At 43.2% G+C, this 17,871-nt stretch overlaps 1 protein-coding gene and 1 pseudogene across 1 annotated transcript in view; both read left to right on the top strand.

The window, feature by feature from the left end:
• The first annotated feature begins 5,526 nt into the window (after positions 1 to 5,526).
• On the top strand, positions 5,527 to 5,658 carry LOC129519009 (U2 spliceosomal RNA; annotated as a pseudogene).
• A 2,767-nt stretch (positions 5,659 to 8,425) lies between these two features.
• ZNF157 (zinc finger protein 157) overlaps positions 8,426 to 17,871 on the top strand; it is a 47,435-nt gene continuing 37,989 nt past the window's right edge. The window contains exons 1-2 of the mRNA XM_055337821.1: positions 8,426 to 8,603; positions 10,392 to 10,598. Coding sequence (XP_055193796.1) covers positions 10,527 to 10,598 — 72 coding nt within the window. The 5' untranslated portion in view covers positions 8,426 to 8,603; positions 10,392 to 10,526. The remainder of the gene's footprint in view (positions 8,604 to 10,391; positions 10,599 to 17,871) is intronic.

The following is a 17,871-nucleotide window of genomic DNA, read 5'->3' on the forward strand; positions in this document are numbered from 1 at the left end:
GCCCAGGTGTCTCTGTGCAGGGAATGGGAATCTTAGGCCTACAAGTTCAAAGTGGCATCCTGGGGCATAATGCTTGTGTGGCTGAGCCCCTTTTGCTGGTTCCACCTTACTATTCCAGGACCTCTGGTCAGGTGAAAGGATTTCCAGGTCTGGCTGTCTGATTGAGTTCTTCCTGCTGATTTCACCCACTAGCCTTGTGCCTCCTGTTGGGAGAAGGGAATCTCAGGTCTTGGGGGCTTTCAAAGGAAAGGAAGTTTTCCAGGCTGGTCTCTTGCTGTGTCTACATTCCTCTTACAGCTTCCCCTGCCTGCTGCAGTGTGGTGGGGGAGAGCAGTCTCAGGCCCAGTGGAGAAAGACAGAACTTCTCATGGCCACTTATTGTAAGCAGACTCTCAATCCATCCCTTTGTGGTTCTTGGGTTTGCCTCATGTTGTCAGAGGGATTTTCTTTTGATCCAGGGGAGAAATGAACCCACTTAAGCTGCCTCATGTTGCTAGGTGAGGTGTCATGTTGCTAGGCAGGGCCTGAATTGCCTTCTGTTGGGGGGGGGGGATATAAGATGCCCTGCAGTTGTACTGTTCCTCTAGTCCAGGAATAGTCCTATCCTAAATGAATTCACCTTTTTTTTTTTTTAAGATTTTATTTATTTATTCATGAGAGACACAGAGAGAGAGAGAGGCAGAGACACAGGCAGAGGGAGAAGCAGGCTCCATGCAGGGAGCCCCATGTGGGACTTGATCCTGGGACTCCAGGATCACGCCCTGGGCCAAAGGCAGGCGCTCAACCGCTGAGCCACCCAGGGATCCACGAATTCACCTTCTTTTTGCCACCCTTCCTAGTTTTCTGTTGATGCTTTCTTGTTTTATTTCTAGGGTGGATAGTTGTGCTTAGCAGGGAGAAACAGGCCTATGCTACCTTGTCTATCTTGTGGAGACTGGAAACCTCTTTTTTAACCATCAACACCTCTCGGGGCTGGCCTCAAACCCAAGCTTCTGTTAATTCTTCCACCACCAGTGCTGCTTTGATCTATCCTTGAACGTGGGTTTCTGTCAACAACTCATCACCGACCTGCCTGGGCCTGTGCTGAAGGCCACGGGGCTGGGGGCGCAGAGGGGTGCAGAGCCTTCAGGGCCGTGCATCCTGGCACAGTGCAGCCCAGGGCCGCGGGGCGCCACCTGCCCGCCGAGTTAGCCCAGGTGCCACATCGAAGCCCCTTCCCTGGCACTGCAGAGCTGTTGTCCCGGATGTAAAGGTGGTGAGCAACCTCGGGTGGGCAGCTCGGAGCCCCTCAGAGCAGGAGCATCCTGCCTGGAGGAGGAAGCACCTGGATGTCTTGGCCCTTGTTAGAGACTCTGCTCATGCTGGGAAGGTGAGGGAAACGAGGCGTCGGGCACCTGGGGGAAGCGGGTCAGGTAAGGCTCAAGGAGGGAGGCGCAGCAGAGAGGCCCCTGCTTCGCAGAGGCATCGGCTTTCGGCCTGTGGGTCCTGCTGCCCTCCGAGGCAGGCCTGGGGCGGGCTGGGAGAGGCTGGGCGCATCTGTTTCAGCCCCTCAGAGCCGGTCATCCCGACCCCCCCACCCCACCCCCGTCCCCGAGACCGTCCCCTTGGCGGCCAAGCCACCCAGGAAACAGGTTCAGGCAGTTAGTGGCAGGAGACTTTTAGGTTGCAGTTGAAAAGCAGTGTGTGCCTCTTGTAAAGTGTTTTGAAATAGCAAGGCCTCTGGGACTGGGGCCTGAGGGGAGCCAGTAGCGGTTGGGGTCCCTCTGCTGGCCGCTGCGGGAGCCCCAGTTCCTTCTCCACCGCTGAGCCTGTCCGCCCCCACCCCCAGGCACTGCACCCCCACTTCTTTCTTCCCCATCAGGTCTTCCTTCTGCCTCCAGCAGGTGCCCTGGGGCAGGAGCGAGCTTTCCAGGACCGAGGGGCGTGCGCTGTCGGAAGGGGGCACGGGGGAGGAGGCTCAGGGGTCTGACCCCAGAGGTGCCCGTGGCCCGCCCGGCCTTGTGCGCCCCAGAGCCAAGGGCCGCCCCTCAGGTGGGGGGTGGTGCAGGGAGGATGGAGCCCTCGGCCCGCTCCCCTTGGGGCCCACAGCAGCCTGCAGCTGGGGTGGGGGGTAGGGGGACTGTCCGCGGGATGGGGGCGCTGAGAAACACCGCCACCACTGAAAACCCATCGTGTAAACTTGGAATTAAGTAACAAATCTGCAAAGCCCATCCCGGTCGGGCCGGTTTACCACAGCTCGTAGCAGGTGCCCTGCACAGAGGGCTTCTTTCCACCTTTATACCCACTCGGAGCAGGGCCCGCCGCGTGCAGAACCTGCTGCTTCCTGTGGGTACTGCTCCTTTGGGAATGGGACCATAAATTGGCTATTTTATGCTGCGCAAACCAAAATAAATTCGTTTGAAGTTATGCGGCGTCTTCCCTCTAACCCCCAAGTCCGTGTCCAAGAAGGAAACCCCCTCCTTGCCTTTGACATTCACCAGGGCTGCCTGGCTAGACCCAGACAGATTTGCTTAATCTCACTTCCACCACTATTGTTAGACATGTATTGTACTGAATCTACGTCCTAAATCAGACAGAAGAAAACAGAAATGTTCTTTCTTGATGCGTGCTTTTATAACATCTAAACTGTGGTCATGTATCTTCACTCTAACCTGGGAACATGTTGAATAGATCATGTGTCCTTGACTCACGTCTAGACACTGTAAGTAAAGTCCTGAGAGAGTTTCTTTCTTTCAGGTAAACTTCCATTTTGGACACGTGCTAACCCACGATCCACTCTCCTCCGCACTGAGGTCTTGCCTGAGGTCCTGGCCTAGGTTTTGGCGTTGGGGTGTTTTGTTTTGTTCCGTCTTGTTCCTTTCCTGTTTTTGCTGCTCTGTAAGCCCTCCTGCTACGAATGTTCTAGTTACCCCAACTGTACTGTATGTATATATGTGCTGCATGTGTGATCCCCAGTACATTCTGTTTCAGGTTTCTGGAGTTTCCATCTTCAGTACAGCTGGTCCTGTTGTGAACTCATGTTTCTGGTATGCTCCTCTGTGTCTGATTCCCAATTGCCAAAATGTTTGACCAAGTATGTTTTGACAAATGTCCCCAGACACCGGTGTGTATCCTAGTGAAAGGGCATGCTCTGTGTGGGACGACTCGTGTACAGCATAAATCTATCAGATGTGGAAGCGTGTATACAATTATATGCCAGATACCTAACATTCATGTAACAGCTGCAAAGATATTTAATGTACATCGGATTATTAATAAAAGAGCTTTTTTGCTCCATTATATATAAAAAAAAAACTCATCACCATTTCCCATCTTTTATAGATCTTCAACCCTGGCCTCTATGAACACTTTTACCATCCATGCCTACCTGGTCCACAACTCAAAACCATGCCTTTTTAACTCGACCACCATCAGTGGCATATTGTCTAGAATCACGCCATTTGAAATGGGAGACACTAGCATAACATGTGATTATGCAGTACTTGAAATGAAGCTAGTGAGACTGAGAATCAAATTTTAAATTTTATTTCTTTTAATTAATGAAGCATTTAAAATAGATACTTAATTCAGTGAATGGAAAACTTTTCAAGTACATTTGAACTAAAATGTGAATTTTTAAAAAAGATTTTATTTATTTATTCATGAGAGACACAGAGAGAGGCAGAGACACAGGCAGAGGGAGGAGCAGGCTCCATGCAGGGAGCCCGATGCAGGACTCGATCCTGGGACTCCAGGATCACGCCCTGGGCCAAAGGCAGGCGCTAAACTGCTAAACCACCCAGGGATCCCTAATCTGTGAATATTAATCTAGGTTTTCAAATTTAAATTTTATGAAATCTAAAGACAGATCAAGTATTTCTGGTGGAAATTCAATATTCCAACAGACATGTTGTAAGTGTAAAATACATATCTGATTTTGTAGACTTATTTGCAACAACAAAAAACCCACCAAATAATCTCATTCATAATTTGAAGAATTGATGACAGGTCAAAATGATGTTTTGGATATGCAGTTTAAATAAAACACATTATTACGTTTCATTTGTTTCTTTTTCTTTTCAACAGGTCACCTGTCTGCAGCCCCTCATGCTAAGTTTCCTCCTTTTCTTCCCCTTGGGCTGGACACTGAGACTGCCGTTTTGCATCAAAGTGATTTAGAGTCTCCAGGCAACAGTGAGAGGCTTCATTCTTACTGATATGATTTGGAACGGCAAAGTTATTGCTGCATAGTAACAGGGATGTTCACATTTCATTGGCCAAGGAAACTAGAGTCGGCCTCGCATAGCCCCTCAGACTATGCCCTGCCCCCTCCCTGCATTGGACCATGGGGACTTTGCTGGTTTACAGACCTAGCAGCCTTATTTGAGTAGGGAGGCCAGAGCCAGATTCTTAACGCTCAGCAACTCCCTTAAGTGCACCTTCAGTCTACAGTTTCTCAGGTACCACTTTGGCTGCCTCATTTCCCACGGTCTTGGCGCTTGTGGCATAGTAACAGTTCACCATAGGCTGAAGAGGCTAAAGTCCATCTTCTCCAGCAGTCATTGGCTATTTGTCTGGAGCTACTCAAGTTAGACCCTGCTTCTCCTTCGCACGTAGCAAAAGGGGCTTCGCCTTAGTAACAGGCTGCTGCTTCATCTCATTGGCCATCAGATACTAGACCCCACCTCTCTTACACAGCCATTGGCCAGTTGTACCATCTATCTACAACCCACAGACTTGGTCTAGACAAGAGAGCTCAAATTGCTGGCTTCTGTTAACTCTTCCCCCACCACTTCTCATCCAGCTGGCCCTTGAATTTGGTCATTTGTTATCTAATCCACCATCAATAACTCTTTTGTCAAAATCTAAAATCCAGGCCCCTTTTAACACTTCTACCACTTCTGGACCCGTTTCTTTCTTTCTTTTTTTTTTCTGGACCCGTTTCTAACTTTATAGAATATTGTTTTAGTCTCTGACTTTAGAGCTCGGATAACTCAGTGCTTTTCTGGCATGGTTTAACGTTCAGCCTACAATTAATCATTCCTCCATCAATGCCCCTTTGATCTGGAGCTTCAGTCCAGGTCTGTGAAAATTTTCACCATCAATGCATAGTAGGACTGATCTCAAACATGACCTCTGTAAACCCTTCCAACATTAACGACCTTGATAAAGCCTACCTGATAAAGACCCCTGGGGTCACATACATAGTCTGACATTAATGGGCTTATTAACTTGCTGCAGCAATGGAGACCACACATCATAAGAACTGAGGAGAATCTCACCTAGGGTGGCCAACTTGTTCAAGTTTACTTGGGACTTTCCTGGTTTCAGCAATGATTGTCCCTTGTCTCAGTTAATCCTTCGGTCTTGGGCAAACAGGGACAGTCAATCACCTTAGTCTTTGCAAACAAAGGAGGAAATGGGATTACTATAGGGTTTTGGGGAAGAGTTGAGTTTAGTTAAAATTTTATTTTATTTATTTTATTTTTATTTTTTTAGTTAAAATTTTAAATGAAAAAAATTTTTTTTAATTGAAAGCAGAGTTTGATCGCTTCTCGGCCTTTTGGCTAAGATCAAGTGTAGTGTGTGTTGAAAGCAGAGTTTGGATTAGGCCAAAGCAAAGCAAGTTGGTATATAAGAGAGTCAATGTTTTTTTTTTTTTTTTTTTAAAGATTTTATTTATTTATTCATAAGAGACACAGAAAGAGAGAAGCAGAGAACACAGGCAGAGGGAGAAGCAGGCTCCATGCAGGGAGCCTGATGTGGGAATCTATCCTGGGATTCCGGGATCACGCCCTGAGCCAAAGGCAGATCTCTGCTCAAGTGCTGAGCCACCCAGGCATCACAAAAGAGTCAAGTTAAGTCTGGACTGTGAAATGGATTCAGGGGCCTTTTTATTTAGAAACACTACAGTAGGGCAGCCTGGGTGGTTCAGAGGTTTAGTGTTGCCTTCAGCCCAGGGTATGATCCTGGAGACCCGGGATGGAGTTCCCGGTCAGGCTCCCTGAATGGAGCCTGCGTCTCCCTCTGCCTGTCTCTGCCTCTCTCTCTGTGTCCCTCATGAATAAATAAATAAAATCTTAAAAATAAATAAATAAAATTAAGAAAAAGAAACACTACAGGAAAAATAGACATGACATGTTCACTTCAGATGCCCCTAATTGGAGCCTCTGAACCTGGGTTGGAAATTGAGGCTGCTCCTCTATGTCAAAGTGACTTGGATCCTCCAGGCAGAGTAGGATGTTTTATTCTTACTGGTATAATTTAAAATAGCAAAGTTTCTGATAGTCTTTGATTACAGAGAACAAGTTTTCTTGGCAGAGCTGGGACTAGGACGAGGCACTCACCTCAAAGTGCAAAATTTAAGGGGGCACCAAAAAAACCCTCAGTAATCAAGATAAACAACATTTTAGTGCAGTGTTTTCAAAAGTCAGAATCAATACAAAAATCCACGATGAACAAAATACTAAAACTTAAAATGCCCATATTGTTACCTATTGTGGCACAACCAATTACTCTTAAAACACAGAAATTTAACAAACATTTATTATTTCACAGTGTCCATGGGTTTAAGAACTTGGGTGTGGCTTGGCTTAGAGATTCTGTCTCAGGGTCTCAACTGATGCTATCTTGAAATTGTAGCCTGGGGCTGTAGTCAGCTGAGGCTGGACATTGGCTCATTTAGATGGCTAGAGGCTAGAGGCCTCCGCTCCTCACTGACTATGGGCAGGTGTTCTTGGCACTGGGGCCTCTCCAAAGGCTGCTTGCCTGGGTGTCATTATGACATAGCAGCTGGCTTCTCCCGGAGTGTGTGATATGAGGGATAGAAGGAGAGAGAGAGAGAATAAGATGGAAGCCTCAGTCTTTTATAATCTATTCTCTTAAGTGACAGACCATCACTTCTGCCTTTGAACTCTGGGCCTCCATTAACCATTCCATGTCTATACCTTAGGAAAACATGAACTTTTCAACATCATCAGTCTCCCTGGTTTGAGCTAAAAACATGTTTATGGTTTTGCCAGAAATTACCATCTTGTTTTACTGGCTCTAAGTCCCAGCTTGTGGGCAGTCTTCTACTATGAATGCACTTGTACCAGGATTTGAGATATTGCCCAGAAGTCACAACAAGAATGTTTTGAAAATTTCTGTAGAAGTGTGTGTGTTACAAAAATGTTCTCACGTTTGCTACTTTCTTCCACTCAATTCACAAATAGAGGGTTACACTCTAACTTTCCAGGTTGTTGGGCTGAGACCCAGAGAGAGGGTATGAATGTCCTTAGGGGACTCAGCAATCCATACCCAAGTTTAGCTAGGGCCTATCTGTTCTGTTTGAAATGCCTTCAGCAGGCAAAAGAGCCCTCTACCTCTTGTCAGAGAAGGCCTACTGAGGAGTATATGTAGGAGTAGGCTTTGAAGAATGTTTAGGATAGGAGTTCAGAGGTGAAGAATCCCCCCCCTCCGTTTTTTAAAGATTTTATTAATCTATTCATGAGAGACACAGAGAAGGAGGCAGAGACATAGGCAGAGGGAGAAGCAGGCTCTCGCAGGGAGCCCAATGTGGGACTGGATCCCAGGACCCCAGGATCAGGCCCTGAGCCAAAGGCAGACGCTCAATCACTGAGCCACCCAGGCGCCCGAAGAATTCTCCCTTTCTCCCAAGAGTACTAGTAGCTCCTAAATTCCCACGTAAGAGAGGTTAAGGGGCTGCAAACTGGTTGACAGGAGGAGTTAGGAGTGTGTCTCGGAGATGTGTTTTCAGAGAAAGTACATTTATGATGTTTTCTAAATATTTTTTCTATTGATAATTTGCTTAAAAATATTAGTTGTCCATATCAATAGCTATTATTTTTATTCCTAGCCATTATTATTTTAGTGGGGATAATGGAGGTAATGGAGATTGAGGGGGTTTCCATTACCCTCTAACCAACTGTCCAGCACATCAAAACAATGTATCCCCCATGACTCCTCCCCACTCTTCTCCAGCGGTACCTCCAGGAAGAGGGCTGAACCAGAGCGACGCCTTCCCTCTCTTGCCCAGTGGTATCTGCCAGGAGGGGGACTGTACCATTCTAATTTCTCCTTTCCTTCGAGTGACATCTTCCCAGGGGAAACTAATCCTGACTCCCCCCTCCCACGCCGTGTGGTATCTCCCTTAAAGATCAGGACACCTCTCCCCGAGCCTCGGCACCTCTGCTTTTGTAAACTTTGTACAGACCCAGAGAACCCAGTTCCAAAGACCAGCTCCTCCCGGAATGCTTGCCCGCAGGTTTCTACCCCGGAACTGCGCCCCCAGCCCCCGCCTCCCATGGAACAGCCCACTGTACGGAATGGGCGCAAAGATGGCGGCCCCCACGGAGGAACGCCTCCGCACAGCCATGTTCCTTTCCAGACAGCACCATTCATGGGCAAAGTCTCCGCAGATCCGTAAGCGCACGTCTCAGAGCGAGTAGACCGCAGCATCACAGCCCTTAGGATCCTGTGCGAGACCAGCACCCCAGAAGGGGCACTGTCGGGGTGGACAGGAAACGGAAGTGGCCCTCAGAGGACGTTTAAGTCTTGTTGGCGCGCGGCGCTAAAGCGAGTGCACGAGGTTTTATGGCGTGACAGTCATCAGTGATTTTGAGGTGATGGCTTTGTTGGCTTTGGGAATGATGAATTGTCAGTTCGTGAAGGTCCATTGGTGGGAAGTTAAAGACTCTGGTGAATGGGAATCTGTGCATGTTAGGGATGGGGCTTCTGGGGCAGTCAGGTTTCAGATTCCTCGCTGCGTCTTGTCAAGTCTCAATAGAGTGTGTGTTTAGATTTTTCCTTATCAGTCTCCCCGGAGGTGTGCTGATCTTACTAGTCTTTCCAAAGAACCAACTTTTGGCCTTGTTGATCCTCTCTGATGTACCTTTGTTTTATATTTCCTTAATTTCTGCTCTTTTCTGTACCATTTTAACTTTTTAAATAGGATGTTAATTCACTAATGTTCAGTCTTTCTTCTTTGTTATAAGCCATTTAGAACATGAATTTTTCTTTAAGGATCTCTTTAGCTGCATTCCACAACATACTATATACACCATCTTATTATTGAGAGTTGTCTTTTTTTAATTTATTATTATTTTTAAAGATTTTATTTATTTATTCATGAGAGACACACACACACACACACACACAGAGGCAGAGACACAGGCAGAGGGAGAAGCAGGCTCCATGCAGGGAGCCCGACGTGGGACTCGATCCCGGGTCTCCAGGGTCACACCCTGGGCTGAAAGTGGCGCCAAACCGCTGAGCCACCAGGGCTACCCTAAATTTATTATTTACATTACTATAATGCTTTTGGGAGGGTTGGCATTTTTATAACATCTTCTTATCCAAGGATATGGTATATTTGTGTGACTACTTTATATTTGTCAATTTTTTAATCGTAGAAGTTCAACTCCTTCAATGTATTTTCCGTAATTCTTGCTGTTACTAATTGGTCCCCCCCCCCGTTTTCATTTGACCATTGCTATTATAGAGGAAAAACTATATGATCTTATAATTTTATGCGGTATCCAGCCCCTTAGCAAATTGCTCTATGAATGCTAGTACTGTCTTTTTCTATGTATAAAATCATATCATTGGCAAAGAAAGCCACATTTCCATTTCCTTACAACATTCATTCTGATTGTTTCATCTTCCATAGTGTGAGCTAGAGCCAGCAAAACAATTTTGAGCTGTGTCAGACATCCCTATATTGTTGATAATTTTAATGGCAGTAGCCTCATCATTGTATTTTTTTAGCATCATAGTTCAGGGCTATGTTTAGTAAATGATTTTTGTGATATTTAAGTGATTTACATCTTCCCTAATTTTAGTTGGGAGTCTTATTGGTAATGTCTCCTGAATTGTGTCATATGCTTTTCTGGTGTAAGTTCATAGCAGCATGGCCCCCATTTGTTGATTAATAAATAATATTATTGATGTTGAACCATCTTCTGGAAAGAAGAGGCTAAGAGCTTCCTGTAGAATTCAGGAGGGATTTTTCACCCTAAAATGGCAAGATAATTAAAGAGAGCAGAAAGAGATACCTTTCATTCAGATTGCCAGGTCTCCAGGTTTCCTGCCTCCACAGACACCCACCAAGTCCCCATGGACAAGCCCTCCCTCTGTTCACGGCTTAGGGCTTTAGCACCATTTGCTGTCCCATTTCTGCCCTCCCTGCAAACCCAGATCTACCTTGAACCTGGAATTGAGGAATAGGCTGGCTAGATAAGGTATGAAGCTCCCTGTGGAGCCACCCCAGTATAAAGGACTCTGAGATCATTAATTTGACTTCAAATATCATGATTGTTTCCATAATCCACCCTAACACTCAGAGTGGGGGTTGCTGAACTTTGTGGTGTAGATATGGAATGACACTGATGACATGGATACTGTCCTTTTAGGATTTCTTGGTGTCTCTGTGGAGCTGTTGAGCTTTCTCCTTACTGGAGGCTGCGGGATCTTCCATTCATTCTGATCGCAGCCCACATACAGACTCCCCTCCAGCTTTGGAAGGTGGTCTGAGACCCAGGGTGAACATGCCAGCTAATGGGAAATCACCCCAGAGGTTCCCTGCCTTGGTTCCAGGACAGTCTGGCAGATCATTTGAGGTAAGGAGGAGGAGTCTACTTTAAAATTTTTTTCTTTTTCTTTTTTTTTAAGGTAAATTTAATTTTGAGATAATTGTAGATACAAATGCAATGTACCATTTACTCAGTGTCCTCCAGTAGGAACGTCCTGCAAAACCTTGGTATAGTGTCACAGCCAGGATATTGACATAGGGAACATTTCCATCACTACAAGGACCCCTCATCTTGCCTTTTAATAGACACAACCACTTCTCTCCTCCCCCACTCTGTCCTTAACCTGTAGCCATCATTAATCTGTGCTCTGATTCTATAGTCTTGTCACTTCAAGTAATGACATATAAATGGAATAATACGGTATATAACCTTTTCGGACTGGCTTTTTTTTACTCAGCATAATTCTCTGGAGATTTGTGCAGATTGTTGTGTATATGGATAGCTTGTTCCTTTTTATTATTTTTTATTATTTTTTTTGTTCCTTTTTATTACCGAACAGTATTCCATGGCATAAATGTACCACAGTTTGCTTAACCAACCTCTAGTTGAAGGACCTATTGGTTGTTTCCAGTTTTTGACTATTATGAATAAAGGTGCTATGATTCGGGACGCTTGGATGACTCAGTTGGTTAAGCATCTGCCTTTGGCTCTGGTCACGATCCCAGGGTCCTGGCATTGAGCTCTACATTGGGCTCCTTGCTCAGCGAGGAGTCTGTTTCTCCCTCTCTCTGCCTGCCACTCCCCCTGCTTGTGCTCTCCCTCCCTCCCTCTTTGTCAAATAAATAAAATCTTATTAAAAAAAGATGCTATGATTGTTTGTGTAAGAATTTTGTATGTGTTGAATGCAATTGCTGGATTGTATGCTAAGTGCATGTCAAACAATTGACTTAATTTTTTTAGTAGAATTTTAGATTTACAAAATAATAGAGAAAATAATACATATACTTCCATGTACCACTCTGTATTCCCCCAGTTTCCCCATGATTAATCTCTTGCATTAGTTTAGTACATTTGTTATGATGAATGGATTCGGATACCCTATTATTAATTATAGTCTTCGGTTTTGTAGTAAGGTTCATTCTTTGTGTTGTACATTCTGTAGGTTTTGATAGAAGCATAATGACACATATCCAACATTATAGTTTCAATACAGAACAGTTTGATCTGTGCTTCAGCTACTCATCTTTTCTCTCCTATGCTTGGACTTCTGGCAACCACTGTTTTTTTTTTTTTAAATTGTCTATATAGTTTTACTTCTTTTAAAATGTCATAGTTGTAATCATACGGTCTGTAGCCTTTTCAGATTAGCTTCTTTTGCTTAGCAATTTGCATTTTAACTTCCTCCATGTCTTTTCATGGCTTTATAGCTCATTTTTATCATTGAATAATAATTCTATTGTATGGATGTACCACAATTTGGTTATCCATTCATCTATTGAAGGACATTTATGTGTTCCTGGTTTTGGGCAGTTATGAATAAAGCTGCTATAAACATTTGTATACAGGTTTTTGTGTGGACATAAGTTTTTTTTTTTTTAGGATTTTATTTATTTATTCATGAGAGATACATATAGAGAGGCAGAAACACAGGCAGAGGGAGGAGAAGGCAGGCTCTATGCAGAAAGCCCAATGTGGGACTCGATCCCAGAACTCTGGGATCATGCCCTGAGCCAAAGGCAGACGCTCAACCACTGAGCCACCCAGGCGTCCCGGGACATAAGTTTTTTTTTTTAAATATATTTTTTTAGTTTATTTATTCATGAGAGACAGAGAGAGGCAGAGACAGGGAAAAGCAGGCTTCTCACAGGGAGCCCGATGTGGGACTCAATCCCTGGACCTGAGATCATGCCCTGAGCCAAAGGCAGATATTCAACAACTGAGCCACCCAGGCATCCCTGGATGTAAGTTTTTAATTCACTTGGGTAAATAAGTAGGAGTGCAATTGTGGGTCATATGGTAAGATTGGCTTTATAAGAAACTGCCAAACTGTCTTCCAAAGTTCTTCACCATTTTGCATTCAAACCAGCAATGAATGAGAGCATTCCTGTTGCTCTACATCCTTGTCAGCATTTGATATTGTCGGATTTTTGGATTTTAACCATTCCAATAGGTGTGTAATGGTATCTCATTGTTTTAGTTTACAATTCCGTAATGATGTTGAATATAGTTGTATGTGCTCATTTGCCATCTGTATATCTTCTTTGGTCAAGTGTCTGTTCAGATCTTTTGTCCTTTTTAAAAAGATTTATGTATTTATTTGAGAGAGAGAACATGAGCAGGGGAGGGGCAAAGGGAGAGGGAGAGAGAATCTTAAGCAGGCTCCCTGTTGGGCATGGAACCCAACATAGGGCTCTATCCCACAACTCTGAGATCATGACCTAGGCTGAAATCAAGAGTTGGACACTTAACTGACTGAGCCACCCAGGTGCCCCCCTTTTAATCCATTTTTTTTAAGATTTTATTTATTTATTCGTGAGAGACAGAGAGAGAGAGGCAGAGACACAGGCAGAGGGAGAAGCAGGCTCCATGCAGGGAGCCCGATGTGGGACTCGATCCTGGGTCTCCAGGATCAGGCCCCAGGCTGAAGGCGGCGCTAAACCGCTGAGCCACCTGGGCTGCCCCTTTTTATCCATTTTTAAAAAATATTTATCTATTCATGAGAGACACACAGAGAGAGGCAGAGACATAGGCAGAGGGAGAAGCAGGCTTCCTGCTGGGAGCCCAGTGTGGGACTCGATAGGACTCTGGGATCACGCCCTGAGCCAAAGGCAGACCCTCAACCACTGAGCCACCCAGTGGTGGGTTGTTTTTAAATTGGGTTGTTTACTTTGTTATTGTTGAGTTTTAAGAATTTTTTGTATGTTTTAAATACAAGTCCTTTATCAGATATGTGTTCTGTAAATATTTTCTTTCATTCTGTGACTTGTCTATTTTCTTAATGGTGTCTTTCATAGAGCAGAATTTTAAAATTTTAATAAAGTCCAACTTGTCAGTTTTCCTTTCATGAATCGTAATTTTGGTGTTGTATTTTAAAACATTTCCAAACCCAAGTCACTTAGATTTTCTCTTGTTATCTTGTAGAAGTTTTATAGTTCTACATTTTGCATATAGGTCTAAGATCCATTTAGAGTTAATTTTTGTGAAAGATAAAAGGACCGAGTCTAGTTTTTTTGTTTGCATATGGATGTCCAGTCGTTTCAGCACTATTTTCTCTATTGAATTGCTTTTTCTCCTTTGTCCAAGATCAGTTGATTATATTTGTGTGGGTCTATTTCCTGTTTCTTTTTCTTTTTTTTTCCTGTTTCTTTTTAAAGATTTTATTTGAGAGAGAGAGAGTGTGCACAATTGTGCAAGCGATGCGGGGGGGGGCAGTGGGGGGGGAGGGATAGCAGCCTGATACTGAGCATGGAGCCTGATGCAGACCTTGATCTGAAGACCTTGAGATCATGACCTGAGCTGAAACGAAGAGTCAGATGCTTAACCGACTGATCCACCTAGGCGCCCAGGTCTACTTTCTTTCTGTTTGTTCCATTGATAAAATTGTCTATTCTTTCTCCAATATGTTGTTCTTTTTTAAAAAGATTTTATTTATTTATTCATGAGAGATAATAGAGAAAGGCAGAGACATAGGCAGGGGAAGGAGAAGCAGGCTCCATGCAGGAGTCCGATTCAGGACTCAATCCCAGATCCCGGGATCACGTCCTGAGTTGAAGCTGACGCTCAACCGCAGGGCCACCCAGTCATCCCTACCATGCTTTTTTTAAATTGAGGTATTCTTGACTTCAGCATTATATTAATTTCAGGTATACAACATAATCATTCGATATTTGTATGTATTGCAAAATGATCACCACAATAAGGCTAGTTAATATCCATCACCATATATAGTTATTAATTTTTTTTCTTGTGGTGAGAGCTTTTAAGATTTAGTCTCATAGCAACTTTTAAATATGCAATATAGTTTAATTAACTATAGTTGCCATGCTGTACATTACATCCCCATGACGTAATTTATTTTATAACGAAGTTTGTACCTTTTGACTCCCTTCCCCCATTTTGCCCCATATCTGGCATCCACCAATCTGTTCTCTGTACTGTGAGCTTGTTTTTTGTTGTTTTGTTTTGTTTTTAGAACCCACATATAAGTGACCTCATACAGTGTTTGTCTTTCTTTCTTTCTTTCTTTTTTTGCATTTTAATATAGTTTTTTAATATATTTTTTATTGGAGTTCAATTTGCCAACATATAGGATATCACCCAGCGCTCATCCCATCAAGTGTCCCCCTCAGTGCCCATCACCCAGTCGCCCCAAGCCCCCACCCATCTCCCCTTCCACCACCCCTTGTTCATTTCCCAGAGTTAGGTGTCTCTCATGTTCTGTCACCCTCACTGATATTTCCCACTCATTTTCTATCCTTTCCCCTTTTTTCCCTTTCACTATTTTTTATATTTCCCTTATTTCACTTAGCAGAATGCCTTCAAGGTACATCCATATTCTTGCAAATAGCAAGATTTCCCTTTTCTTTTATGGCTGAATAATATTCTATTGTGTGTATACCGCACATACACACCCCATATTTTCATTATCCATTCATCTGTTAATAGACACTTAGATCGGTTCCATATTTTGGCTATTGCAAATAATGTGGCAATTAACATGGGGGTGCATATATTTCTTTGTTACTGTTTTTTTTTTCTTTGTTACTGTTTTATTCCACTTTGAATAAATACTCAAGTGGCATTGCTGGATGATATGATAGTTCTAGATTTAATATTTTTAGGAAACTTCATACTGTTTTCCATGGTGGCTGTACCAGTTTCTGTTCGACCAACAGTGCACAAGTGTTCCCTTTTCTTCACATCCTCACCAACACTTGTTATTTCTTGTCTTTTTGATACTAGCCATTCTAACAGGTGTGGGGTGATGTCTCACTCTGGTTTTATTTTGCATTTCTCCAATGATTAGATTAGTGATTTTTTTTTTCAGTAGGCTCCATGCCCAGTGTGGGGCTTAAACTCAATCCTGAGATCGAGAGTCACATTCTCTACAGACAAAGCCAGCCAGGTGCCCCTAAATTAGTGATGTTGGGATATTTTCATGTATTTGTTGGCCATCTGCATGTCTTCTTTGAAAGATCATTTATCTATTCATGAGAGACACAGAAAGAGAGAGGCAGAGACATAGGCAGAGGGAGAAGCAGGCTCCATGCAGGGAACCCGATGTGGAACTCAATCCCAGGACCCTGGGATCATGCCCTGAACCGAAGGCAGATGCACTCAATTGCTGAGCCACCCAGGCATCCCTCTGCCCGTTTTTAAATAAGTATTTTTTTTTTTTGCTATTGAATTGTATGGGTTCCTTATATATTTTGGATATTGCCCCTTATCAGATATATGATTTACAAATATATTCTACCCTTCAGTAGGTTGCCTTTTCATTTAGTTGGTAGTTTCCTTTGCTGTGCAGAAGCTTTTTAGTTGGATGTCGTCCCATTTGTTTATTTGCTTCTGTTGCCTTTGCTTTTGGTATTAAATCCAAAAAAGCATCACCACGACTGTCAGGGAGCTTACTGCCTATGTTTTCTTGGATTTTTTGGCTTAAGGTCTTAGGTTCAAGTCTTTAATCCATTCTGAGTTGATTTTTGTGTATGATATAAGCTAGTGGTCCCCAGTTTCATTTTTCTGCACTGGCTGTCTAATTTTTCCAATGCCATTTATTGAAGAGACTGTCCTTTCCTCATTGAAAGTTCTTGGGTCCTTTGTCATAAGTTAATTGGCCATATATGTATTGGTTTATTTCTGAGTTCTCTGTTCTATTCTGTTAACTTATGTGTCTGTTTTTATGCCAATACCATATTGTTTTGATTACTATATAGCTTTTGTATGATAGTTTGAAATCAGCACAATGCCTCCAGTCCTATCCTTTTTTTTTCAAGATTGCTAGCATGTTGTTATTGATTTATAAGTTTTCTACATATTTTGTTAGATTTATACTTGAGTATTTCATATTTCTAAGTGATTATAAATGATTTTATATTTTTAAATTTTGAAGTCCACATTTTCATTGCAAACAAATACAGTGGGTTTTTGTATTGTATCCTGTTTCCTGTGACTTCATTGAATTCAATTATTAGCTCCAGGAGGTTTTTATTTTTATTTTATTTTATTATTATTATTTTTTAAAGATTTATTTATTTATTTATTCATTCATTCATTCATTCATTCATTCATTCATGAAAGACACAGAGAGAAGCAGAGACATAGGCAGAGAGAAAAGCAGGCTCCCCACAAGGAGCCTGATGTGGGACTTGATCCCAAACTCTGGGATCACGCCCTGAGCTGAAGGCAGATAGATGCTCAACTGCCGAGCCACCCAGGCGTCCTGAGGTTTTTATGTTTTTAGAGATTTTTTGGTGATTTTTCTCCATAGGCAATCATTTCATTTATAAATAGGGGCTTTTTTCTTTTTTATTCTGTATACCTGTCATTTCCATTTCTTGCCTAATTTTACATTATTAGAACTTCTAGCACTATGTTGAATAAGAATTGTGAGAATGGATATTCTTTTTTTTTTTAAGATTTTTTTATTTATTCATGAGAGACACACACAGAGAGAGAGACAGAGACACAGGCAGAGGGAGAAGCAGGCTCCATGCAGGGAGCCTGATGTGGGACTCGATCCAGGGTCTCCAGGATCAGGCCCTGGGCTGAAGGCGGCGTTAAACCACTGAGCCAACCGGGATGCCCCTTGGATATTCTTGCCTGCTGTTAATATTGTCTTTCACCATTAAATATAATATCAGTTGTAGTTTTGGTTTAGATGCTCTTTATCAAGTTGAAGAAGTTCCTGTCTGTTCCTGTTTCTGTTCATATTTTTGGCGGAAATGAGTGTTGAATTTTGTCAACATTTTTTTTTACATTGGTTATCATGTGATTTTTAAGATCCTGTTAATGTGAATTACATGGATTGATTTTTCTTTTTTTATTCATTCATGAGAGACACACAGAGAGAGAGAGAGAGGCAGAGACACAGACAGAGGGAGAGGCAGGCTCCATGCAGGGAGCCCGACGTGGGACTCGATCCCAGGTCTCCAGGATCATACCCTGGGCAGAAGGTGGCGCTAAACTGTTGAGCCACCCGGGCTGCCCATGGATTGATTTTTTTTTTAAAGATTTTATTTATTTATTCATGAGAGACACACAGAGAGAGGCAGAGACATAGGAAGAGGAAGGAGAAGCAGGCTCCATGCAGAGAGCCCTATGTGGGACTCGATCTCAGGACTCTGGGATCATGCCCTGA

The sequence above is a fragment of the Nyctereutes procyonoides genome, unplaced genomic scaffold (genome assembly GCF_905146905.1).
Source record: "Nyctereutes procyonoides isolate TBG_1078 unplaced genomic scaffold, NYPRO_anot_genome, whole genome shotgun sequence".
Lineage (NCBI taxonomy): Eukaryota > Metazoa > Chordata > Mammalia > Carnivora > Canidae > Nyctereutes > Nyctereutes procyonoides.